We start from the raw sequence: 25,832 nt of genomic DNA, 5'->3' as shown, positions 1-25,832 counted from the left end.
AATTGTTATGCTAGCCAGAGGCATAGGGCTTGTGCCTGCAGAAAGCAGCTTTTACTGCAAAGTAAAGCCTTTACTCAGGGACGCGGGTGGCTCTGTGGTCTAAACCACTGAGCCTCTTGGGCTGGCCGATCAGAAGGTCGGCAGTTCGAATCCCCGTGACGGGGTGAGCTCCCGTTGCTCGGTCCCTGCTCCTGCCAACCTAGCAGTTTCGAAAGCACATCAAAGTGCAAGTAGATAAATAGGTACCACTCCAGCAGGAAGCTAAACAGTGTTTCCGTGCGCTGCTCTGGTTCACCAGAAGCGGCTTAGTCATGCTGGCCACATGACCCGGAAGCTGTACACCGGCTCCCTTGGCCAGTAAAGCGAGATGAGCGCCGCAACCCCAGAGTCGGTCACGACTGGACCTAATGGTCAGGGGCCCCTTTACCTAAAGCAACTCAGCAACGTCAGCTGAGAGGCGGCAGATCAGGCAGGCAGGAAAAGGCCATTTACTTTTCAGTAAAGGCTTTATTTTTCAGTACATTCTCGATACAGTGCAGGGTGAAAAAATATGAAACCTTTTTCTCAGTCTGGAGTTCACACCGATAGGAGACAAAGCATTGATATATCGCCCACGCCTACTCTTGACACCTTACTGCTATTCTGACTCCGGTGACTCAAAGCGGCCGCAGCACTGCTGCAGACAAGATTTCTGCTTCGGAAAGCGCTTAATCCAGTTAGCCCCACGGTAAACATGCCATGGAAGCCTTCTAGCAAGCACCAGGCAGGAGCTAAAATTTCCATTCCCAGCATCTCCCATAAGGCCTGGCAAAGGCTCCCTTCTTGGAACCCAGAGAGCAGCTGCCAGCCTGTGTAGGCAGCACTTCCCCCAACCTGATGTCCTCCAGATAGTTTGGCCACATGCCGGCCAGGGGCTGATGGGAGTTCGTCCAAAACATCTGGAGGTCTCCAGGTTGGGGGCAACTGGTGTTGGTAATACAGTGGTACCTCAGGTTACATACGCTTCAGGTTACAGACTCCGCTAACCCAGAAATAGTGCTTCAGGTTAAGAACTTTGCTTCAGGATGAGAACAGAAATCGTACTCTGGCGGCGCGGCAGCAGCAGGAGGTCCCATTAGCTAAAGTGGTGCTTCAGGTTAAGTACAGTTTCAGGTTAAGAACGGACCTCCGGAACGAATTAAGTACTGAACCTGAGGTACCACTGTAAATAAATAAACTCTAAAGGGAGTTGTGTCATGGGATATTTCTGGTTCGCGACTCGCGTTTGCTTTCTTTGCGTTCAATTATTTCCCACTCCAGGAGCAAAGTGTAATTGAGGGGTGGGAAAGAGTTGTGGTAGAGGAGGAAGAAAGAAGCAAAGGCCAAACCTTTTGAACCGAGAGAGGGATGAATGGCAGGCGCCCTGTGTCTCATTCTGAACATTTCCACCTCCACTGCTCCTTATGATAAGGTTACCAGATTTCCCCCCCCCCCCAATGAATCCAGGGACACTTTTCAACTTAAGTGGATTTTGTATGGGGGATGATGTGTAAATCCGGGGACTGTCCCTAGGAAACGGGGATGTCTGCTAACCTTGTTGTTTAGTTGTTTAGTTGTGTCCAACTCTTCGTGACCCCCTGGACCAGAGCATGCCAGGCACTCCTGTCTTCCACTGCCTCCCGCAGTTTGGTCAAACTCATGTTTGCAGCTTCGAGAACACTGTCCCACCATCTCGTCCTCTGTCGTCCCCTTCTCCTTGTGCCCTCCATCTTTCCCAGCATCAGGGTCTTTTCCAGGGAGACTTCTCTTCTCATAAAGTGGCCAAAGTATTGGAGCCTCAGCTTCACGATCTGTCCTTCCAGTGAGCACTCAGGGCTGATTTCCTTCGGAATGGAGAGGTTTGATCTTCTTGCAGTCCATGGGACTCTCAAGAGTCTCCTCCAGCACCAGAATTCAAAAGCAGCCATTCTTCGGCCATCAGAACTGAAAATGGGTGGCTGCATTCTGGTTTGTGTACCATTTCAGAAACAGGTAGATTTGCCCTTCAGATGTGAATTTAGTTGAATTTGAAGTTATGAAAGGCGAAGTTGAGTCAACTAGCCATGATTCCTTCTGGTGGTTCCCTCCCTGCGAGAAGCGAAGTTACAGGGAACCAGGCAGAGGGCCTTCTTGGTGGTGGCGCCTGCCCTGTGTAATGCCCTCCCATCTCATGTCAAGGAAATAAACAATTATATGGCATTTAGAAGACATCTGAAGGCAGCTCTGATTAGGGAAGTTTTGAATGTATTTTTAATCTTTTGTTGTAAGCTGCCTAGAGTGGCTAGGGAAACCCAGCCAGATGGGCAGGGTAGAAGTAATGAATTACAGTGGTACTTTGGGTTAAGAACTTAATTCGTTCTGAAGGTCCATTCTTAACCTGAAACCATTCTTAACCTGAGGTACCACTTTAGCTAATGGGGCCTCCTGCTGCCGCTGCGCGATTTCTGTTCTCATCCTGAAGCAAAGTTCTTAACCCGAGGTACTATTTCTGGGTTAGCGGAGTCTGTAACCTGAAGCGTCTGTAACATGAAGTATCTGTAACCTGAAGCATCTGTAACCCAAGGTACCACTCTATTATCATATTATTATTAGGACTTGCCCTGCCAAACCAAAAATGCCTCCTTCTCACCTGAAATATACCTGACTCGTGTTCTTAAAAGCCAAGTTTGCTTTCTGCCGTAACCCTCAGTCTGCAAAGCTGACAGCTGAGGATGCTAAAATCTGGAACCTGAAGCTTACTGGTGTCTCCCACCCCCCTTTCACAAAGGTTGTTTTGCTCTGCTAGCGCAACCCACCTAAAACCTGCCTTTGGCGGAAGGAGAAGGCGTTCGCCTTGTGTTCTAACGCCCCCCGCGTGCTTCTGTGGCCTTCTGCACGGGATTTGAGCTTCTGCTAATAACAAAACACCATGTTCTCTACCCTGAGCCAACACTGTCATTGCAGCTGATGTCCCAATGCCTGAGTGACTGGTTTATTGGACTGGGGTAGTCACAGCAGCTATCTGTGGCACAGAAGGGGGGGCACAGAGACGGAATAGCTTTGGGGGCCAGTCGGAGGAAAGATGGTTTCTCAACTCTTGCAGCTTGGAGTTTGAAATCTTTGGGCATCCTAGGTTTTAGGCATTTTGACAGAAGAAGTTCGTAGCCGTCACGGAGGTGAACCTGAGTGCGAGGCGACAGAAATTTGCATTTTTGCTGGGTTTAGTATCGAGCGACATCCCTAAGGATAAAAGGAACGTATTCCTTTACGCAACCGCAGCAGCCAGAATCATAGTGGCGAAAAATGGGAAAACTGATAAAATACCAGAATTATTAGAATGGAAAACCAAACTTCTTGAATTCGCGGAGATGGCAAAATTAACACCATCAATCAAAGGCTACTCTAATAAAAAATAATAATAAAGAATGGGAATGCATTAAGGAATACATGGGAAAAGTGGGTGCAGGAGCTTAAAAATTAATATGCAAAAGTATAAAAGGCGCAAGGAGATAGGATAATATTATATTGAGGATGGAATAACAAATAGAGTGAGTAACTCAACAATAACAAAAATAATAGTAGGCCAAGAACACAGGTGGAGGGAAGTATTGGGTTGTGGGGGAGGGAGGTGAAAGGATTAATTGAAATGGTTAAAGATTGGTATAGGATTTAAGAGATTTAAATTTCCGTAAAGATTCTATAAGGAAAGCAGTTCTTTTTAAAAAAAAAATTAAAAAAGAAAGAAATTTGCAGTGTGGTCCTCGTTGGTCCTAGGCAGGGATGCCCCCTTTTCAGATGTGATTGCCGTTAGCTAAAGAATCGTACCATTTTTGCCCAGGACATGAAGCGAGGCAGTAGAGATGATGGAGGCACACACACAAAAACTGCCTTGCAAAAAGCTATAGCTGGTTTATTTAAATACAGTCGTAACTCGGAAGTCAAACGGAATCCGTTCCTGAAGTCCGTTTGACTTCTGAAACGTTCGGGAACCAAAGCGCGGCTTCCGATTGGCTGCAGCAAGCTCCTGCAGCCAATCGGAAGCTCCGTGGGACATTTGGCTTCCAAAAATAAGTTTGAAAACTAGAACACTCACTTTTGGTTTTCGATCCTTTGGGAGCTGGACCGTTCGACTCCCAAGGCGTTCAGGAGCCAAGGTATGACTGTACCGCATTTGCTACTGATAACCTCTGAGCTCAGAGTGGTTTGCAAAATAAAATAAAATTTAAAAAGTAGCAAATGTAATAATTCAGTAACGGTTCTCCCCACTTTTCTGGGCACATTTGCAATGTAATGGGCGCCATACCAGAACTACAGCTGCTCATGTAAATAGACACATACTTGTGCGTTCCTTTTCCTTTCTCCCCACCAGAATTCAGGCTTGAAAATTATGTTTTCTTTTCTTTTCCTTTTCCTTTTTTCAAGCCTAGTTGGGCAGAGGGTGTGATATTCTTGGAGAGTACAGCCGAGGAGGCAACAGTCGTCGCTGCTGTTGCTATAAAATAATAATCGTCATAGATTCACGCACAGCTTAATGCCAACGAAAGCTGCTGTTTCTAAGACCGGGGCTGCAAGCGTTAAAATAAACATTCATAATTCAAATGCCCCTTCGAAACATAGAAGCATCCATCCTTAATTAAATAAACCAATTTCCTTGAAGCAACAGGCGCGGGTCCAGAAAAATATGGGAGGGGGTCGCTGGCAGTTTCAGAAAGGTCCACATCTGGGTAGAGAAGGCAGGGCGTTAGCCAGACCTTTCTGTAGGAAACGGAAGGAATTTATTTATTGGTCACAGTTATCGGTTACTCCTCTCCCCCCCACCTTCCTAGTCCTGATTTCAGCAAGAGGAGGCGCGATATGACCCTGCAGCGTGGCAGGCTCTTTTGGCGCAGAGGACTGGCGGGGGCAACAGCTGGGGGACCCCAAGAGAATCATAGAATCATAGAGTTGGAAGAGACCACAAGGGCCATCGAGTCCAACCCCCTGCCAAGCAGGAAACACCATCAGAGCACTCCTGACATATGGTTGTCAAGCCTCTGCTTAAAGACCTCCAAAGAAGGAGACTCCACCACACTCCTTGGCAGCAAATTCCACTGTCAAACAGCTCTTACTGTCAGGAAGTTCTTCCTAATGTTTAGGTGGAATCTCCTTTCTTGTAGTTTGGAACCATTGCTCCGTGTCCGCTTCTCTGGAGCAGCAGAAAACAACCTTTCTCCCTCCTCTATGTGACATCCTTTTATATATTTGAACCTGGCTATCATATCACCCCTTAACCTCCTCTTCTCCAGGCTAAACATGCCCAGCTCCCTTAGCCGTTCCTCATAAGGCATCGTTTCCAATCCTTTGACCATTTTGGTTGCCCTCCTCTGGACACGTTCCAGTTTGTCAGTGTCCTTCTTGAACTGTGGTGCCCAGAACTGGACACAGTACTCCAGGTGAGGTCTGACCAGAGCAGAATACAGTGGCACTTCTCTGAGAAGAAGGCTCAGAGCCCAGGGATTGGTGGTGGGGCGACGATGAGGGGTCAGAGGGGGAAGAGGGAGCAGCGTGGGAGGAGGAGGTGTCGGAAGATGGAGAGGGAATGAAATATACTCGGAGTCGAGAGTGGATTTCATGCTCTTTATTCAGCTCAGAGTAGTGAGAAGGAATGAAAGTTTCCCCAAAGTATCTGCTTTATATACATTATTTACACAATGGGCTGCACGTGATTGGCTAATTCTGGAATTCTCCTGTAGGCCAATCAGGTTGTGGATTCACTTCCATCTGGAGCTGGATTCGGTGGCTCCTGCAGACCAATCATACTGCTGCATTGTTCTAGGACCAGTCAGACTGCTGCATTCTGAATCCTATTGTTCTAGGACCAATCAGACTGCTGCATTTTGGATCCTATTGTTCTAGGACCAGACTGCTGCAGTTTGGATCCTATTCAACTCAGTACATAACAGGGAACAGGGCTTTGTGAGCTGGTAGATTCTGTGGCAGAGAGGCGGCCAGAATTAGAGGCAGAAGCCGAAGTAGGAGAGGAGGGAGGAGAAGGAAGTTGGAGAAAATGTTTATTTCTGTTCAGACGTAATTTGGGAAACGAAAAATTGGAAAAATAAAATATATAAAATAAAATAAAAACCAACCCCTCTGGATGGTTGGAGAGAGCGAGGGGCATTGCTTGGTTTGAGCATATAACCCATCACAGGTGATTTCTAAGAGGGATTGTGGAACAACGTCACTTTGATGTTGTATGGCTTCCGTTTATATGCTTTATAAATAAAAATAGTGCGCTGCATAGACACACACACGCCTGCCAGCAGCACATGCCCCTATGTGGCGAAGTTACCTTATCAATATGTGACTCTCAATTCCAAAACGTTTCTTTCCGGAACCTATTTTGTTAGAATGATCGCAAGGGTCAACTGAACCTTCTGTTTATTCTGTCCTAACCACATATGCTGCACACCATCGTCGTTTTATTTTGTTTCTTTATTGTTTCTGTTGTTTGTATGTGGCGTTTTGAAAACACATCTTTTAATAATAATAATAATAATAATAATAATAATAATAATAATACAGTAGTACCTCGGGTTACATACGCTTCAGGTTACATACGCTTCAGGTTACAGACTCCACTAACCCAGAAACAGTGCTTCAGGTTAAGAACTTTGCTTCAGGATGAGAACAGAAATCGTGCTCCTGCGGCGCGGCGGCAGCAGGATGCCCCATTAGCTAAAGTGGTACCTCAGGTTAAGAACAGTTTCAGGTTAAGTACAGACGTTTGGAACAAATTAAGTACTTAACCTGAGGTACCACTGTAGTAATAATAATAATAATAATAATCTTCCCAGGGAACTCTGGGAATTGTAGCTCTGTGATGGGACTTGGGGTAGAGCACCCTTAACAAACTACAGTTCCCAGGACTCGTTGCCGATTGAGGGAAATTGGTGCCAAAGTGCTGATTAATGTTCCTGTGGATTTAAAGAACATTGATGCGGAGAATGAGATTAAGATTGGGGAAATGAGAGCCTGAAATGGACAGACACGTCCGTCCTTTGTGTGCAGGCAGGATTCCTTACCATAGAGACGATTCTTACCGTTTTGGCTCACGTTTCCTCTGAACACCTCTAGAAATTAAACAATAGAATCTTTTCCCAGCTCCAGGTCAAGAAAAGCTTCATCCAGTTTATTTCTCCCCAATTCAATGCACAGGAGGAAGAGCGGGAGCAAAAAAAACGGCGACCCAGTTCTCTTCCTGGGGCCGTTCCTGATAGCATCTGAGAGAAAGGGAATTTTGCACGCCTGATTCTCCCAGATCTCAGTGGATTTACTGAGCACTGCCTGTCTTGTTGCCCAAAGGGGAAGGACCAACCCCACTCCCCTTGCAACAGATGTAATCCTGCACTGCATTGATTCTGTATTACTCACTAACTTATTTAAGATCCAGCCATTCCTGATTTAATTGAAAGATAAACAGCTACGGCGTTCATTCCTGAGTCACATAGAAGGCTAAGGTATCCACAGTCAGGGCTGCTGAGAGCAGGATTGGGCCCTGGGGGGGGGAATCAGGCGTTTCCCCCACACACACCAGCAAGGGGGGACTGGCTAGAAATCTTAATGTGGGGCAGAAAATAAATGTGGGGTCTTGTTTTTATGCTAATTATAAAGACGATGATATCCATACCTGTTCAGAATATTAAGATCTTAATGACTAATATCGGCAACACACACAGTGGATGCTGAACTGTCAGGGACTCAGCGGGAGCGCAGGGAGGAGAGGAGATGGAGAGCGAGGGGGAGCAATCCGAGGGCAGCGTAGGAGAAGATGACAGCAGCCCGATAGATTCCGTGAGCCTCTCCAGCGAATCGGAAGATTCACAGAAGGGGGCGCCGATGGGCAGGGCAAGGGGGGACCCAAGGGGGACACCCCAGAAACAAGGGGCCAGCGGGGACTCCCAGAGCAGCAGTTGGAAATCAGGACCAGCTTCCCCACCAGAGCGTAGTGGGGGGGAGGAGTCCCAGGTATCAGAGCCCACATATGCACCACCAGCGAGAGAAGATGAGTCAGGGTTGGCCACGCCTCCATCGGAGAGCGAGGGAACGGTCAAGAGGAAAGTTGCCGGCTGGGCGCGCGCGCCAAGTTCAAATGTACAGGCGAGCGGCACAGAAGGTAGCCCGGATAGGGAACCAGGTCCTAAAGCCCGCCGGAAGGAGGGGGAAGAATCATCAGGGTCAGCGTCAGAGGAGTCCAGAAAGGATGAAACCCTAGCGGGCAGGAGGGCCCAGAGGAGAAAGGAACTTAGGAAGAGGTGGAGCAAAGCGAGAGTGTTAAACTGGTGTGGAAGGGGCGGAGACTCAGACGGGACTTCGCCGGTCTAAGGTCGAGACGTAGAGCTGCGCGCTGCGGCTTTAAAATGGAAACTGAACCTCAATAAAGACTTTTGTACATAACTACAGCCTAGCGTTGGTCCTCTGTGAGCTGGGACCTGGAGGCAGCTTTGACATGAACTGACCATGCATTTACGTTAAACTTGTACATCTAACACAACACAGTGTGTGTCACTTACGGCTGTCACTTACGAAACCCTGCAAATGTGGCTGCAATAAGATGGGACTGTGCAGCCAGAGTGCAGAAACGAATGTTCATACACAATTGGGAATCCTTAGAAAGGCTTGGTTTGCGGCACAAGTTTGCAAGCTGTTATTCAGAGTTGTGCATGCACGGAACACGAAGAATATAGTGTTGTGAGTTTGGGTGGAGGGTTTAGGCTGAATGCCTGGGCCCCCTTCTAATTCTTGGAATAGCCTAGCTAGTTTCCTGGCGAGGTGATCGATCGCCTGGGCGATGGACCATTAAGGTGAACAAAGGGAGAGGCTCTGTGCGAGATGGCAAATGGGTATTGTGGGTCCCCTCCCTCAACTCTCAGGTAGTTAGAATGAAAAAGGCAGAGTTGACCATTGACTTGGAACCAAACACTGCAAACCCGGAAGTAAGTTTTCCGGTTTGTGAACTTTTTTTGGAAGCCGAACATGCTCCATTTTGAGTGTTACGCTGAGGTCTGTCTGTTTTTGCTATTTATTTTGCGGCTCTCTTTTTTTGTTTTTGTGACTGTGTGGAACCCAGTTCAGCTACTGATTGATTGATTGATTGATTGTGTGACTGCCGTACATTCTTTATAGCTTTAATTTTTATGGCTAAATGGTCCCGTTAGATCAGGGGTCTCCAAGCTTTCCTTGCCTCGGGCCGGTGTCTCGAGCGATGATCGTTCAGCAGGCCAGAGGGCAGGGGAGCACGTGCTCATATGCACGCGCACATGCTATTTCTGGCGCACTTCTGGGTCGGAGGAGGCCCATGCACAAGCCCACAAGTATTTCCGGTGCTCCTCCAACCCGGAAGTGGGTCCCCGCGCCACGCCGGTAAGAGCAGGCGGCAAGGGTTGCTGCGGGCCGGATAAACGAGTCCCTCGGGCCTTATCCGGCCCCCGGGCCGTAGGTTGGTGACCCCTGCGTTAGATAGTAAAATTCATGTTAAATTGCTGTTTTGAGGGTTGTTTTTTAAAGTCTGGAACGGATCAATCCATTTCGCATTACTTTCTATGGGAAAGCGTGCCTTGGTTTTGGAACACCTTGGTTTTGGAACAGACTTCCGGAACGGATTAAGTTTGAGAACCAAACAAATCAATGAATTTGCAAACGTGCAAATGCTATAGGCAAGGGAAGCTAATGGAGCCTGAATCAATCCTGGGAATTATGCAAATGTGCACGTTTGCTTATTTTGTGCCATGTATTGTCTCCCTACACCCAGGAAGGAAAGCAAAGAGTGAGGCCGCGTCATGCCCAATTCTTTCCTTTTTCAAAAAACAAAAACTTAGTGGATACATCATTACGAGTGTCAATCAACTAATCAAGGCGCCCACAATCTGCATGCCGACAAAAGAATGCTGACTTATTTCTTAAAAAAAGAAAGGTTGCTTAGTAGGTAATGTGTGCCCACGTGGCAACCGGGCAACACCTGAGAGCCCAGCTACGTATGATAGTTCGACATTGCACACACCTATTTGTGGGGTTGTGGTTTTTTCAGTGCAAATAGCAGCTCCCGGGAAGCCTGATGAAGATCAGGGCTGCAGCATTTGGGGGAGGGAGAGATGTAACCATTTCCTCTGTTGCGGCATCTGGTTGGCATGCGGGGGTGGAATGCTGGATTAGATGGTCCATTGGCTTGATCCAGATCACTTCCTCTCCATGTCTTCTTAAGCTCCTCTCCATCTTCTCAAGCCGCTTGTTGGCATGGGAGGGACGTTCCTCCTGGCATCCATGCGGATTGGGACCGGAGCTCAACTGCGTGGGAGAGCTTTCCTCTATTACAATTGCAACCTCTACTTACAACCATAATCCGTTCCGGAGGTCCAGTCGTAACTACATAAGTAGAGGCGCACTTTTCCATAGAAAGTACAGTGGTACCTCAGGTTACATACGCTTCAGGTTACATATGCTTCAGGTTACAAACTCCGCTACCCCAGAAATACTACCTCAGGTTAAGAACTTTGCTTCAGGATGAGAACAGAAATCGTGCTCTGGAGGCGCGGAGGCAGCAGGAGGCCCCATTAGCTAAAGTGGTGCTTCAGGTTAAGAACAGTTTCAGGTTAAGTTTAGGAACGGCTAAGGGAGCTGGGCATGTTTAGCCTGGAGAAGAGGAAGTTAAGGGGTGATATGATAGCCATGTTCAAATATATAAAAAGATGTCACATAGAGGAGGGAGAAAGGTTGTTTTCTGCTGCTCCAGAGAAGCGGACACGGAGCAATGGTTCCAAACTACAAGAAAGAAGATTCCACCTAAACATTAGGAAGAACTTCCTGACAGTAAGAGCTGTTTGACAGTGGAATTTGCTGCCAAGGAGTGTGGTGGAGTCTCCTTCTTTGGAGGTCTTTAAGCAGAGGCTTGACAACCAGATGTCAGGAGTGCTCTGACGGTGTTTCCTGCTTGGCAGGGAGTTGGACTCGATGGCCCTTGTGGTCTCTTCCAACTCTATGATTCTATGATTCTAAGAACGGACATCCAGAACGAATTAAGTTCTTAGCCCGAGGTACCACTGTATTATGGTTTACAGATGAAAAGGACTTCACAATCTGTCCTTCCAGTGAGCACTCAGGTCTGATTTCCTTCAGAATGGATTGGTTTGATCTTCTTGGGACTCTCAAGAGTCTCCTCCAGCACCATAATTCAAAAGGATCAATTCTTCAGTGATCAGCCTTCTTTATGGTCCAGTTCTCACTTCCATACATCACTACAGGGAAAACCACAGCTTTAACTATACAGACCTTTGTTGGCAAGGAGATGTCTCTGCTTTTTAAGATGCTGTCTAGGTTTGTCAGGCGTCTTTTAATTTCGTGACTGCTGTCACCTTCTGCAGTGATCATGGAGCCGAAGAAAGTAAAATCTCTCACTGCCTCCATTTCTTCCCCTTCTATTTGCCAGGAGGTGATGGGACCAGTGGCCATGATCTTAGCTTTTTTGATGTTGAGGTTCAGACCATATTTTGCGCTCTCCTCTTTCACCCTTATTAAAAGATTCTTTAATTCCTCCTCAGTTTCCATGATCAGGGTTGTGTCTTCTGCATATCTGAGGTTGTTGATATTTCTTCCGGCAATCTTAATTCCGTCTTGGGATTCATCCAGCCCAGCCTTTCACATGATGAATTCTGCATGTAAGTTAAATAAGCAGGGAGACAATATACAGCCTTGCCGTACTCCTTTCCCAATTTTGAACCAATCAGTTGTTCCATATCCAGTTCTGACTGTAGCTTCTTGTCCCACATAGAGATTTCTCAGGATACAGATGAGGCGATCAGGCACTCCCATTTCTTTAAGAACTTGCCATAGTTTGCTGTGGTCGACACAGTCAGACTTTTGGAAAGGCCATTCGTTGTTTGTCACCGCAGCTTTACTGGCGTGCAAGTAGCTTTGCAGCCCTTTCCCTCTGTGTTCTCTAAGGAACCCTGAGAGAAAAGTTCTTAATGAGCCCATTTCACAGAAACGGAGCTCAGTTGGACCTGCCTGGGGCTGTCTGAAGGCAAGTTTGAGACGATTGCCTTCAGGCTCACTGAGGTTGTAAAGCTGTGTCTGGGCTGAAGCACTTTAGATTTCAGATGGCGGCTCTCTGGATTGCTTAGGACAGGGGTCAGCAAACTTTTTCAGCAGGGGGCCGGTCCAATGTCGCTCAGACCTTGTGGGGGTCCGGACTATTTTTTTGGGGGGAATGAACAACTTCCTATGCCTCACAAATAACCCAGAGATGCATTTTAAATAAAAGCACACTTTCTATTCATGTAAAAACACTCTGCTTCCTGGACAATCCGCAGGCCAGATTTCGAAGGCGATTGGGCCGGATCCGACCCCCGGGCCTTAGTTCGCTTTCCCATGGCTTAGGATGCAACCCGGAACGTGGTTTCTTTTGAGGCAAGAGCTTCTGATGGCAGCTTCTCAACTTTAAATCACACAGCAGCAGGGTGGATTTCGTTTAAATCAAATTGATTTAAATCATGATTTAAATCACTAGTCAGTAAGACTTGATTTAAATCTTTTTTTAACAGAAAGACTCATTCTTGCATATTTACAACCAGATGGAGGTTTCATTTTCGGAATAATAAATCTTCAGAGTAGTTTTTACAGTTATATCAAAAATTACTGATTTGGTTATAATTATACAGATAATTATGAAATTGTTGTGAGGTTTAGTAAGTTAACTGTTTATATTTGGACAACTTTTCAGCTGTGCTTTATCAGAAGGAGAAAAATAATCATATAATAATAATAATAATAATAATAATAATAAATTTTATTTATATCCCGCCCTCCCCAGCCGAAGCCGGGCTCAGGGCGGCTAACAACATTAAAGAACCATCTAAACAATTTATTTAACTAAAACCATAACATTATAGCATATGTTTTCAGGTTTGTTAACCGATGTGGTTAAACGTGTTTTAAAAAAACCAAAACAACTTAGACTGAAAAACTTAAAACAAATCCTTATTTCCTGATGAATAGCCTTTGGACTGTAATGTAACTTAAATAGACAACTATCTTTAGAAAGATTTTTCCTCTAAAAGCATTATATTTTATATTAAGTAAAATAGAAACATCACCACCCAACCCCACTCATCTTTCCCCCCCTCCACCTCTTTCCCCCTTTTCTTCCTAATGTCTCAACAAATGAAATCGATTTGTAAAAAAAAAAAAAAGTTACATGGAAAAAAAATACAAGAGAGACATTGCACATACCTTTGAAAATCTTTAATAAAAATACTAAAAAAAGCATTTTATTTTAAAAATCCAATTTCAATTTTTAAAAAACTGATTTAATTTTTTTATTTAATCTGATTAAAAATATATATCATTGATTTTCATCTACCCTGTTTAGCAGTGGTTCAGCAATAACACAGGTGCCCTGATCCAGGTCGGTCTTGGCCCTGAGTAATAAACAGCAACTTCACAGTCCCAACTTCCATAGAATCGTAGAATTTTAGAGTTGGGAGGGACCCGAGGGTCATCTATTCCAACCCCCTGCGATGCAGGAATCTCAGCTAAAGCATCCGTGACTGATGGCAGCCCAATCTCTGTTTAAAAACCTCCAAGGAAGGAGGTTTGTTCGCTGTTTTCACAAGGATACAGCAGTTCTTAAAGGTAAAGGTAAAGGTACCCCTGCCCGTACGGGCCAGTCTTGCCAGACTCTGGGGTTGGTGCGCCCATCTCACTCAAGAGGCCAGGGGCCAGCGCTGTCCGGAGACACTTCCGGGTCACGTGGCCAGCGCGACATCGCTGCTCTGGCGAGCCAGAGTCGCACACGGAAACGCCGTTTACCTTCCCGCTAGTAAGCGGTCCCTATTTATCTACTTGCACCCGGGGGTGCTTTCGAACTGCTAGGTTGGCAGGCGCTGGGACCAAACGACGGGAGCGCACCCCGCCGCAGGGATTCGAACCACCGACCTTTCGATCAGCAAGCCCTAGGCACTGAGGCTTTTACCCACAGCGCCACCTGCGTCCTTACAGCAGTTCTTATTAACCTTTTAAAAGGTGTTGCAGATCTGAGCAGTCAGAGCAGCAGGGATTTTTTTGGGGGGGGGGTGTGTTGGGTATTGAAGATGTTGGTGCTCAAGATAGCCTGTTCCGTTTGATTCTAGGCTCTGTTTGCACCCAGCACAAACCCTTCATGGTGGTTATTTGCCGAACGCGTTTTTTGTCCTGCCTTTCAGCCCAGAGAACGCTGCAAAAGCAACTCATAGGTGTCGGCGATAAGATGCTTCCTGCCTTCGGTCATATACCGTATTTTTTGCTGTATAAGACTCACTTTTACCCTCCTAAAAAGTAAGGGGAAATGTGTGTGCGTCTAATGAAGAAGAAGAAGAGGAGGAGTTTGGATTTGATATCCCGCCTTTCACTCCCCTTCAGGAGTCTCAAAGCTCCTTTCCCTTCCTCCCCCACAACAAACACTCTGTGAGGTGAGTGGGGCTGAGAGACTTCAAAGAAGTGTGACTGGCCCAAGGTCACCCAGCAGCTGCATGTGGAGGAGCGGAGACGCAAACCCGGTTCCCCAGATTACGAGACTACCGCTCTTAACCACTACACCACACTGGCTCTCAGTGGAGTGAATGCAAGCTGTGCAGCTATCCCAGAAGCCAGAACAGCAAGAGGGATCGCTGCTTTCGCTGCACAGCGATCCCTCTTGCTGTTCTGGCTTCTGAGATTCAGAATATTTTTTTTCTTGTTTTCCTCCTCCAAAAACTAGGTGCGTCTTGTGGTCTGGTGCGTCTTATAGAGTGAAAAATACGGTAATCTGATGAAGGCACGACACGAAAGAAAAAGACGTTGTGAGAGAGAAGGAAAAGAATAAACTGGGGCACTTGTTTCTTAAGCTCTTGTTTTCACCTCCAGGAAACTGCTGCAGGTTGCGGCGCCCTTTCTCAAACACCTCTCTCTGCCTCTCTTTTTTGCAGGATATGCGGAAACACGTGATTATGACACTACTGGATACGGAACAGTCGTACGTGGAGTCGCTGCGGACCCTGATGCAGGTAACGGACCCGCGTGGGAGCAGAGGGCAACGGACCTCAAGCTCCGGTCGAACTCTCTGGTCGAACTGGCAAAGTGGGGCATAGATAAAAGGCTGTTGTGGCTTATTATTAAATTACATAAGCCCTTATCTACGCTCTATTACGCTTCTTCTTTACTGAGGGGGCTATGCATGTTCCATCCGCCTTAAAAGTTTACAGTGCAAAAGTGGTTGCAACTATGGCCTATGCGGTCCCTTTATGGGGCGCCTTTGTAAACCTCATGCCTCTGGTGACATTGCAAAATCTTTTTCTCAGACGCCTTTTGAAACTACCCTCCTGTGTAAGCAACTCTGCCATTCGCTTAGAACTTAAGACCCCCTCCTTAGAGATTCTGATGTAGAGACATGCCTTTAATTATTGGCTGTCCCTTTGGCATAAATTGCCAAATTACCATCTTATTCAGTGCCTTTGGAGAGATGAATTCACCAACCCATGGGCAACAAAAATCCATTCCAAACTGTTGTCTTATGGAATCTCTCCTTCCGATATATTAAATTTAGATCTAATTACAGCTAAAAAGGGACGCAGGTGGCGCTGTGGGTTAAAGCCTCAGCGCCTAGGGCTTGCCGATCGAAAGGTCGGCGGTTCGAATCCCTGCGGCGGGGTGCGCTCCCGCTGCTCGGTCCCAGCGCCTGCCAACCTAGCAGTTCGAAAGCACCTCCGGGTGCAAGTAGATAAATAGGGACCGCTTACCAGCGGGAAGGTAAACGGCGTTTCCGTGTGCGGCTCTGGCTCTGGCCAGAGCAGCGATGTCACGCTGGCCACGTGACCCGGAAGTGTCTCCGGACAGCGCTGGCCCCTGGCCTCTTAAGTGAGATGGGCGCACAACCCCAGAGTCTGTCAAGACTGGCCCGTACGGGCAGGGGTACCTTTACCTTTACCTTACAGCTAAAAAGGTAATCAAACAAAGATTGGAGGAGGTAGATTTGCAACAAAATCTTACTACAGGTGGAGGTACATGTTCCCCGATAAATCAGGGCATTACATCTATGTCCCAGACACCTCGATATCTGTCTACCTTATCGGAGATTATGCGTTGAAATATTTTAGTTGATATTTTAGAATGTAAAATGCTATTTTATTTATTGATTTGTTTTACCTTGTGGGCTTATAGCCGAATAAAGTATTATCTATCTATCTATCTCTGCACTGTTCAGATATATACCTGTTCTGTTTTTCTTCTCTAAAGTGGTTTTATATTGCTTTAAATGTGTGCCCTGAGTGTGGCCCGTGTTCAACATCCTTTGAGTTTTAGGAGAGTAGCATCTAAAATAAAAAATCCCCCATGTCCATAATTTGCACACGGCTTTCTCACTACCGTCTTGTGACTGGCAATCACAGTACAGTGGTACCTTGTTCTCAAACCTAATCCGGTCCAGAAGTCCGTTCCAAAACCAAAACATTCCAAAACAAAGGTGCGCTTTCCCATAGAAAGTACAGTGGATGGATGTGAACAGGATCTGTTCCAGAGCCCTGTTCACATCCTGAAGCGAACGCAACCCGCGCCTGCGCGGGTCGCGATTCGCCGCTTCCGCGCATGCGCGTGACCTCGTTTTGAGCGTCTGCGCATGCCTGAGTGGCGAAACCCAGAAGTAATGTGTTGCGTTACTTCCGGGTCACCGTGGAACACAACCCGAAAACACTGAACCCACAGCTACTTCAACCCGAGGTATGACTGTAATGCAAAATGGATTAACCCGTTCCAGACTTTTAAAAACAACCCCTAAAACAGCGAGTTAACATGGATTTTATTATCTAACGAGACCATTGATCCATAAAAATGGAAGCAATAAAGAATGTACTGCAGTCACACAATCAATCAGTAGTTGAACTGGGTTCCACAGTCAAAAAAACAAAAAGAGAGAGCCGCAAAAATGCAAAATAAATAGCAAAACAGACAGACCTCAGCGTAACACTCAAATCGGAAGCATAACACTCAAAATGGAGCACGTTTGGCTTCCGAAAAAAGTTCACAAACCAGAAAACTTACTTCCGGGGTTGCAATGTTTGGGTTCCAAGTTGTTTGAGAACCAAGGTACAGTGGTGCCCCGCAAGACGAACGCTTCGCAAGACGGAAAACCCGCTAGACGAAAGGGTTTTCCGTTTTGGAGGTGCTTCGCAAAACGAATTTCCCTATGGGCTTGCTTCTCAAGACGAAAAAATCTTGCAAGTTCCTGCGGGGTTTTTTCCCTTCCCCCCCCCCTTTTCCTAAGCCCTAAGCCGCTTATCAGCTGATCCGCTAAAAGCCGCTAAACCGCTAATAGCGCTAATTCGCTAAGCCGCTAATAGGGGTGCTTCGCAAGACGAAAAAACCGCTATACGAAGAGACTCACGGAACGGATTAATTTCGTCTTGCGAGGCACCACTGTACCAGTGTATCAAGTTTCCTTGTTAAACCTTTGTGTTGCTTAGCCCAGCTGCATTTTCCCCCATGTTTGCTGTTTGATTTCAGAATGGCAGTATGGTGTAGTGGATGGGCTTGGTCCCACTCAGCCATAAAGCTCCCTGGGTGGATGACCTCAGGCCAGTCACGGTCTCCTCTCAGCTCGATCTGCCTCACAGGGTACGACACGTTGGGGAGTAGTGAAACAACCGTGATAATAGACCTTTTTTGGAAGGTACGGTGAGCTGGGAATGAGTGCCGTTCTAGCGCCTGCTGCCAGGTGGCTCCACTTTGCTCATAGACCCCCAAGGGGACCCTAAGGGACATCTAGTCCAACCCCCTGCAGTGCAGGAGTGCAAGTGTGGACAACAAGCCAAGATGCTTGGCTTAGCGTGGCCTGCAAGCCAGGGTGCATTTGATTTAAATCAAATCGATTTAAATCACTAGCCAGTAAGACTTGATTTAAATCACTAGCCAATAAGACTTGATGATGATGATGATGATGATGATGATATAAAGTCCGATGAGGGAAGGTTGTAGGAACTGGGTCTTTTTGACCTGATTCTGCATGGATGTTCTTACATTCTTTGACTTTTAGAAAACACCTGAAGGCAGCCCTGTTCAGGGAAGTTTTTAATGATTGATATTTTATTGTGTTTTTTAATATTTTGTTGGGAGCTGCCCAGATTGGCTGGGGATATTCTACCCAGTCCGATGGGCAGCATATAAATTAAATAATAATAATAATAATAATAATAATAATAATAATAATAATAATAATATATTTATACCCCGCCCATCTGGGCGGCTTCCAACAAAATATTAAAATACAGTAATGCATCAGACATTAAAAGCTTCCCTAAACAGGGCTGCCTTCAGATGTCTTCTAAAAGTCAAAGCAGCAATACGGACAAGGGTGCCCGGTCTACCCGCAGGAAGGTCTGGTGGGGATTTCTGAGCACGTTTGGCTGAGCGATGCCCAGGAGATTCTCTGTAACCAAGAAGTGCACCCTCCTCTCCCTCTGTGACTCCTTGCTTGGCTGCAGTGCCTTAGCAGGGCTGCCGGAAACAAGACCTGTGCGTTCCTAATGCGGCAGAGCGACCCACGCCGGGCACTGGGAAGCTTTTGTCAGCCCAAACCCAGCCTGCGCTCGTCTCCGTGGCAACTGCATCCCGTTGCCACGCGATTCGGGGCTCGAGAGCAGAGCACCAGGGATGATGGCGTTGGGGGTCAAGTTGTCAGGGAACTTGCACTCAGGTTTATTCCCCCTTTGAAGTGTGTGTGTGTCTTTGCGTTTGTGTGAGTGTGCAAATGCTGTCTGACCGGGAAGACCAATTCATTTGCAGGTGTGACTTTGCTCTGAGGCAGAAATGCCAGTCCTTCTTGTGCCTGTGGCAGTTTTGATTCCACGGGAATCTATTTCTGCCTCTTCGATTGTCCAAATGGGGAGCGCTTAGCTGTTTCCCCTCCCTTTTGGTCCATGTACAATAAATCCTTCCCACACACCGCAACTCTCAAGTGTGAAAATGGAAGGGTTATTTTCGTACCCTTCGAGTCTCTAATTCACGGAAAACAGACTTGTCAGCCGCAGCACTTTGCCGTTTCTGAGTCCTTTTCATCTGTAAACCATAATAATAATATAATAATTTATTATTTATACCCCGCCCATCTGGCTGGGTTTCCCCAGCCACTCTGGGCAGCTTCCAACAGAATATTAAAAAAAGACAAAACATCAAACATTAAAAGCTTCCCTAAACAGGGCTGCCTTCAGACGCCTTCTAAAAGTCAGATAGTTGCTTATTTCCTTGATATCTGAAGGGAGGGCGTTCCACAGGGTGGGCGCCACCACCGAGAAGGCCCTCTGCCTGGTTCCCTGTAACTTCACTTCTTGCAGGGAGGGAACCACCAGAAGGCCCTCAGAGCTGGACCTCAGTGTCTGGGCTGAACGATGGAGGTGGAGACACTTCTTCAGGTCTACTGGGCCTTTGAGGCCGTTTAGGGCTTTAAAGTTCAGCACCAACACTTTGACTTGTGCTTGGAAACGTACTGGGAGCCAATGTAGGTCTTTCAGGACCAGTGTTATGTGGTCTCGGCGGCCGCTCCCAGTCACCAGTCGAGCTGCCACATTGCCCTCCATTGTACTCCATCATGGAAGGGCTGTGGGTTGTGGCTCAGTGGTAGAGCATCTGCCTTCCATGAAGAGGGTCCCAGGTTCACTCCCCAGCATCTCCAGATAAGGAAGGGAGGGTCTCCCTTCCCGAAACCCTGGAGAGCGACTGCCAGTCAGTGTAGACAACACTGAGTCAAATTTCCCATGTCTTGACTCAGAAGAAGGCAGCTTCCTGTAGGATAAGATCAGGCCCCTGGGTGAGCAAACTAAGGCCCGGGGGCCGGATCCAGCCCAGTCGCCTTCTAAATCCGGCCTGCGGACAGTCTGGGAATTTGTGTGTTTTTACATGAGTAGAATGTTCCCTTTTATTTAAAATGCATCTCTGGGTTATTTGTGGGGCATAGGAATTTGTTCATCCCCCCCCCCCAATACAGTGGAACCTCTGGATGCGAATGGGATCCGTTCTGGAGCCCCGTTCGCATCCTGAAGCAAACGCAACCCGCGTCTGCACGTGCGCGGGTTGCAATTCGCCGCTTCCACGCATGCGCATGACGTCATTTTGAGCACATGCGCATGCGCAAGCAACGAAACCCGGAAGTAATGCGCTCCGTTACTTCCGGGTCGCCACAGAGAGCAACCCGAAAAGGCTTCCACCTGAGGTATGACTGTATAGTCTGGCCCCCCACAAAGTCTGAGGGACAGTGGACCGGCCCCCTGCTGAAAAAGCTTGCTGACCCCTGGTCAAGCCAGTGGCTCACCTGGTCCAGCACAAGCCCCACATCCCTCCAGCGTGCTCAGTCTGGAGGGACATTGGGCTTGTTGAAGCAGAGACACAAACAAACTGTATCGGCCCCTCGGCAAAGCACCTTGTTTCTCCCTCTGCAGCGATATGAGGGTGGACCGCAATGGCGGTTTCACTCAGGGGTATATCGCTGGCGAAATCGCCACCGCTCCGGAGTCCCTCTGTCTGCAGCTTGTTTTTCCACTCCCCGTGCTGAGCGCTGGGAGCAGTGGGACTCAGGAAATGGCAGTTTCGCGGGCGATATATCGCTGAGCCAAGCCGTCGACGCGGTCTGCCCCTTGCACCGGTCCTGGGAGATACAGTGGACGCTCGGGTTGCAAACGTGATCCGTGTGGGATGCACGTTCACAACCCGCAGCGTCCACAACTTGCAGTGGCACGTCTGCGCACACGCAGGTCATGATTCGGCGCTTCTGCGCATGCGCAAAGCGCAATTTAGCGCTTATGTGCATGTGCGACCGCTGAAACCCGGAAGTAACCCATTCTGGTACTTCTGGGTTTTGGTGGTGGCGCTGTGGGTTAAACCACAGAGCCTAGGACTTGCCGATCAGAAGGTCGGCGGTTCGAATCCCCGCGACGGGGTGAGCTCCTGTTGCTCGGTCCCAGCTCCTGCCAACCTAGCAGTTCAAAAGCACGTCAAAGTACAAGTAGATAAATAGGTACCGCTGTGGCGGGAAGGTAAACGGTGTTTCCGTGCGCTGCTCTGGTTCGCCAGAAGCGGCTTAGTCATGCTGGCCACATGACCCGGAAGCTGTACGCCGGCTCCCTCGGCCAATAAAGCGAGACGAGCGCCGCAACCCCAGAGTCGGCCACGACTGGACCTAATGGTCAGGGGTCCCTTTACCTTTAACCCAAAAAAATGCAATCTGAAGTGTCTGTAACCCAAGGTATGACTGTATATGGATATATCTAGGCCAGGCCTAGCAGGGACAGGGAATAAGGTCCTGGTTTTTACTCTTTGGAAGTCTGATTCCCACTGTCAATAGCCTGGATCGGCGGTATTTGCTCAAAGTTGTGCTTATGCAGAATTCTGCGTTGTCGTCATCGGAAAGCTTTGGGACAGGGCGTGCCAACCTTTGTGGTGCCAGGCTTTTGTTTAAGCAGGGGACAAGGGGACTTTAATTGGATGGCACAAAGGCAAACCCATCGACTCGCGGAAGAGGAGAGCTAGAGAGAGCAGCTGCTTTATATGCTTGAAGGACAGGGGAAGATAATTACAGCTCAGGAGCCTTTAATACGGCACAGTGAAATTCCTGGAAATGCTCCTGACTCATTCAGAGATGACATCTTTGAAGAGGGGAGACAAGGGCAGCAAAAGGAGCAATCCAGTTTTGGTTAGCTTTTTACATACCTACGAGATGCGGAACGCTTCCTCCGCCTTTGGAAAGTTATATAGCTACAGTGGAAGCAGCCCAGATTTGGGTCTCTTTTGAACGTGACACTAAACTGTGGGTTAGCTTAACGTGCACCCAGTGTCCCTCGCCTCTTTCATTTCTGTTTTTGATCACTTATTATTATGATTTGTTAATTGTCTATACCGTGTTTCATCAGTGTGTCATTACGTGCCAACCTTAAAATGTGGTTTAGGCTTAACTACGGTTTAGGGAAACCATCCAATACAGTGGTACCTCGGGTTACATACACTTCAGGTTACAGACTCCAATAACCCAGGAATATGACCTCTGGTTAAGAACTTTGTTTCGGGATGAGAACAGAAATCGTGCAGCAGCGGCGTAGCGGCAGCGGGAGGCCCCACTAGCTAAAGTGGTCTTCAGGTTAAGAATAGTTTCAGGTTAAGAACGGACCTCCGGAATGAATTAAGTTCTTATCCCGAGGTTCCACCATACTTATTATGTTTTGTTAACTGTCTATACCGTGTTTCATCAGTGTGTCATTACATGCTAACCTTAAAATGTGGTTTAGTCTTAACTACGGTTTAGGGAAACAAGCCAATAACATAAACCATGGTTTGAAGCTGGCTTTTTTCAAAAGCTTTTATCCGTGGCCTAACTTTAGTTGTAGGTTGTAACTTCAGCTTGTAGCCTGCTCTGTGCTTCGAGGGTCTGTCATTCAAAGATTTGGGCTTTAACCATATTTGTCTTACTTGCTTACTTGTTCTAGTTACAGGTAGGTAGCCGTGTTGGTCTGCCATAGTCGGAACAAACAAACAAACAAAAAATTCCTTCCAGCAGCACCTTAGAGACCAACTAAGTTTGCTATTGGTATGAGATTTTGTGTGCATGCATGAAGAAGTATCTGAAGAAGTGTGCATGCACACGAAATCTCATACCAATAACAAACTTAGTCTCTAAGGTGCTACTAGGGACGCAGGTGGCGCTGTGGGTTAAACCACAGAGCCTAGGACTTGCCGATCAGAAGGTCGGCAGTTCGAATCCCTGCGACGGGGTGAGCTCCCGTTGCTTGGTCCCAGCTCCTGCCAACCTAGCAGTTCGAAAGCGTAAACGGCGTTTCCGTGTGCTGCTCTGGTTCGCCAGAAGCGGCTTAGTCATGCTGGCCACATGACCCGGAAGCTGTACGCCGGTTCCCTCGGCCAATATAGCGAGATGAGCGCCGCAACCCCAGAGTCGGCCATGACTGGACCTAGTGGTCAGGGGTCCCTTTACCTTTACTAAGGTGCTACTGGAAGGAATTTTTTGTTTGCATTCTGGATTAGTTGTAGCTTCCAGGTCACCTTAGCCCCACATAGAACGCATTGCAGTAGTCCAAGTGAGAAATAGCTAGAGCATGCACCACTTCCTTTGGAATGAAAATGTGCCGTGTGGATTTTGGCAAGACAGTTCACGGGCAGGGAGGGACTCAGCCTGCGTACCAGACAGAGCTGATAAACAGGGGCACAGTTACCCCATTCAGGACCAAGGAGTCCTCCACACCCACCCACTTCCTGTCCCCGGAAAACACTACTTCTGTCTTGTCAGGATTCAACCTCAATCTGTATTAGGCTCCCCTCCACTCTCATAGCGAAGGACTCAGAAAGCTTTGCATCTGGCAGAACAATGAGTGTGAATTCCTGCTTGGGCAACTTCTGGCTGAGAGAGAATAGGGATGCAAGGACTGTCAGTCCTGGCCAGCGGCGTAGCCTGGGTTGTCATCACCCGGGGCAAGGCAAGTAATTTGCGCCCCCTAACCCGGGGCAAGGCAAGTAATTTACGCCCCCTAACCCGGGGCAAGGCAAGTAATTTGCGCCCCCTAACCCGGGGCAAGGCAAGTAATTTGCGCTCCCTAACCTGGGGCAAGGCAAGTAATTTGCGCCCCCTAACCCAGGGCAAGGCAAGTAATTTGCGCCCCTAACCCCAAACCTGCCGCTGCTGCCAGCTTCTTCTTGCTGCTGCCTGGGCTGGTTTGGTGTGGTTCTCTCCCGTGCTCAGCGCTGCGCTGGGCGGCCGCTGCACTGTCCCTCCCCCAGATAGTCCCTCCCTCGCTCTCTCTCCGCTCCGCACAGTGGGCGGCGACCCGGCAGCTCGGATCGGATTCGCACAGCCGGCACTGTGAGAGAGAGTGAGTGAGCCAGGTAGGGGCAGAGAGCTGCGAGTGCGCCCCCCAAAATGTTGCGCCCGGTGCGGCTGGCACCCCCTGCACCCCCCACGCTACGCCGCTGGTCCTGGCAACTGTGTTATAGGGGCTGGTCTTGTCCTGAGGACTCTCTGCTTGTAGCCTGTATTTTTGAGTAAAAAGTTAACTCGACTGCTCGCCTCTTCAGTGCTGACACCAACTCAATGGCAGAGCATCTCCAAGAGGTCCCAGGCAAAATAGAGCATCTCTAGGGAAAGTAGGAGGTGATGGAAAGGAGCCTTTTCTGTCTTGGACTCCGGAGAGCTGCTTCTCCAACCTGGTCCCTCCATACATTTTGGGGAGCAGCTCCCACCAGCCACACTAGGCTGGGGCAGATGGGTGTTGTAGTCCAAAAAATCTGGATGTCACCCACTTGAAGAAGGTGTGTGTGTGCGCGCGCGTATATACCAGCATATTCTACGTCACAAATCATCATCTGGCTGAGCTGGATTACATATGTGCATTTATGTATATTTTAATGAACTGAACAGAGTGAAAGGTTATGAGTCATGAGGGGTGCACAGATTGTGTGAATGAACTCAGCGCTCAGCTTATATTTTTAGTTGCAGTTTTGATAATGTTTTTAATATTGCTTTATAGATTCTAAACGCTGCGTTGATTTGTTAATCTCACGACTTGCCAATAATTGTGAGGTTTAGCTTATTTTTTAGTTGCTGTTTCGTTAAGTTTTCTTTTATAGATTGCAACTGTTTCATTGAAAATCTCTTAATTTTTTCATATGACGTATGCTGTATTCGCGATGTGCTATTATGTTTTATTACGTTATGGTTGTTTATCCGTTGTAAGCCGCTTTGAGATTCATTTGAATGAAAAGCAGCGTAAAAATACAATCAATCAATCAATCAATCAATCAGTCGGTATTGAATTGGATGGGTCTTGGTATCGGCCATCTTCCTGTCTCCTAAATGTCTGCTCTTCCGTCTCTCTTTCCCTTTCCAGGGTTACATGAAGCCCTTGAAGCTGCCGGAAAACGCCATCCTCTGCGATCCCGCCCTGGTGGACGAGATCTTTGATCAGATCCCCGAGCTGCTGGATCACCACGAGGAGTTCCTGGAGCAGATCAGCGAGTGCGTGCAGAGCTGGAGCGAGAAGCAGAAAGTGGGGGACATCCTGGTGAAGTCTGTGAGTTCAGCTTTTTCGACAACACGCACACACACAACCTCTGATCAAGGAGCTGGTATTCGAGATGGAAATCTGGCTTTCCTGGGTTACTTAGCCCAAAGGATGCAGGGTTTCCTGGCATGTTTTATTTTATTAATTAATAATAATTTTATTTTTTTATTTTAACTTCTGGTTCTTCTCTTTTTTATATAATAATTTTTATTAATTTTAACATATGAATTATAATACATACCACAAACCACTTATACAATCTTTTTTTTTACTCCCATCACCTCGTTTTAACCACTTCTTATGCATTTCTTAAATTCATATTGCCTTTAATTATCTTAAATAACCATCCTCCCCTTTATCCATTTTTGCAATAGTTCCAATAATTCACCTCACAAAACTTCTTGCAAACCTACAACCGTAGTTTGAACATCACTATTACTTTTCAAATAAACTGTAAATTTACACCAGTCTTCTGTGAATTTCTGGTCCCGCCGATTTCGAATCCTTCCTGTTTGTCTAATTCTGCATAGTCCATTAATTTCATCCTCCATTCTTCTTTCGTCAGTAATTCTTCTTGCTTCCATTTTTGTGCCAATAATATTCTTGCTGCCGTCACTGCATATAAAAACAGCTTACATTCTTTTCTATTTATATCACTTCCTACCATGCCTGGTTTCTTTATGAATGTATATTTCAACATTTTTTTAAATCTCATTATATATCATTTCCCAGAAGCTTTTCACTTTT

At 47.2% G+C, this 25,832-nt stretch overlaps 1 protein-coding gene across 1 annotated transcript in view; it reads left to right on the top strand.

Moving 5' to 3' along the window:
• Nucleotides 1-25,832, top strand: part of ARHGEF17 (Rho guanine nucleotide exchange factor 17) — a 202,421-nt gene that overhangs the window by 119,708 nt on the left and 56,881 nt on the right. The window contains exons 2-3 of the mRNA XM_079973253.1: nt 14,970-15,047; nt 24,912-25,094. Coding sequence (XP_079829379.1) covers nt 14,970-15,047; nt 24,912-25,094 — 261 coding nt within the window. The remainder of the gene's footprint in view (nt 1-14,969; nt 15,048-24,911; nt 25,095-25,832) is intronic.

The sequence above is a fragment of the Podarcis cretensis genome, assembly GCF_951804945.1.
Source record: "Podarcis cretensis genome assembly, chromosome: 4".
Taxonomy (NCBI): domain Eukaryota; kingdom Metazoa; phylum Chordata; class Lepidosauria; order Squamata; family Lacertidae; genus Podarcis; species Podarcis cretensis.
This window is presented reverse-complemented; position numbering and strand designations above follow the sequence as displayed.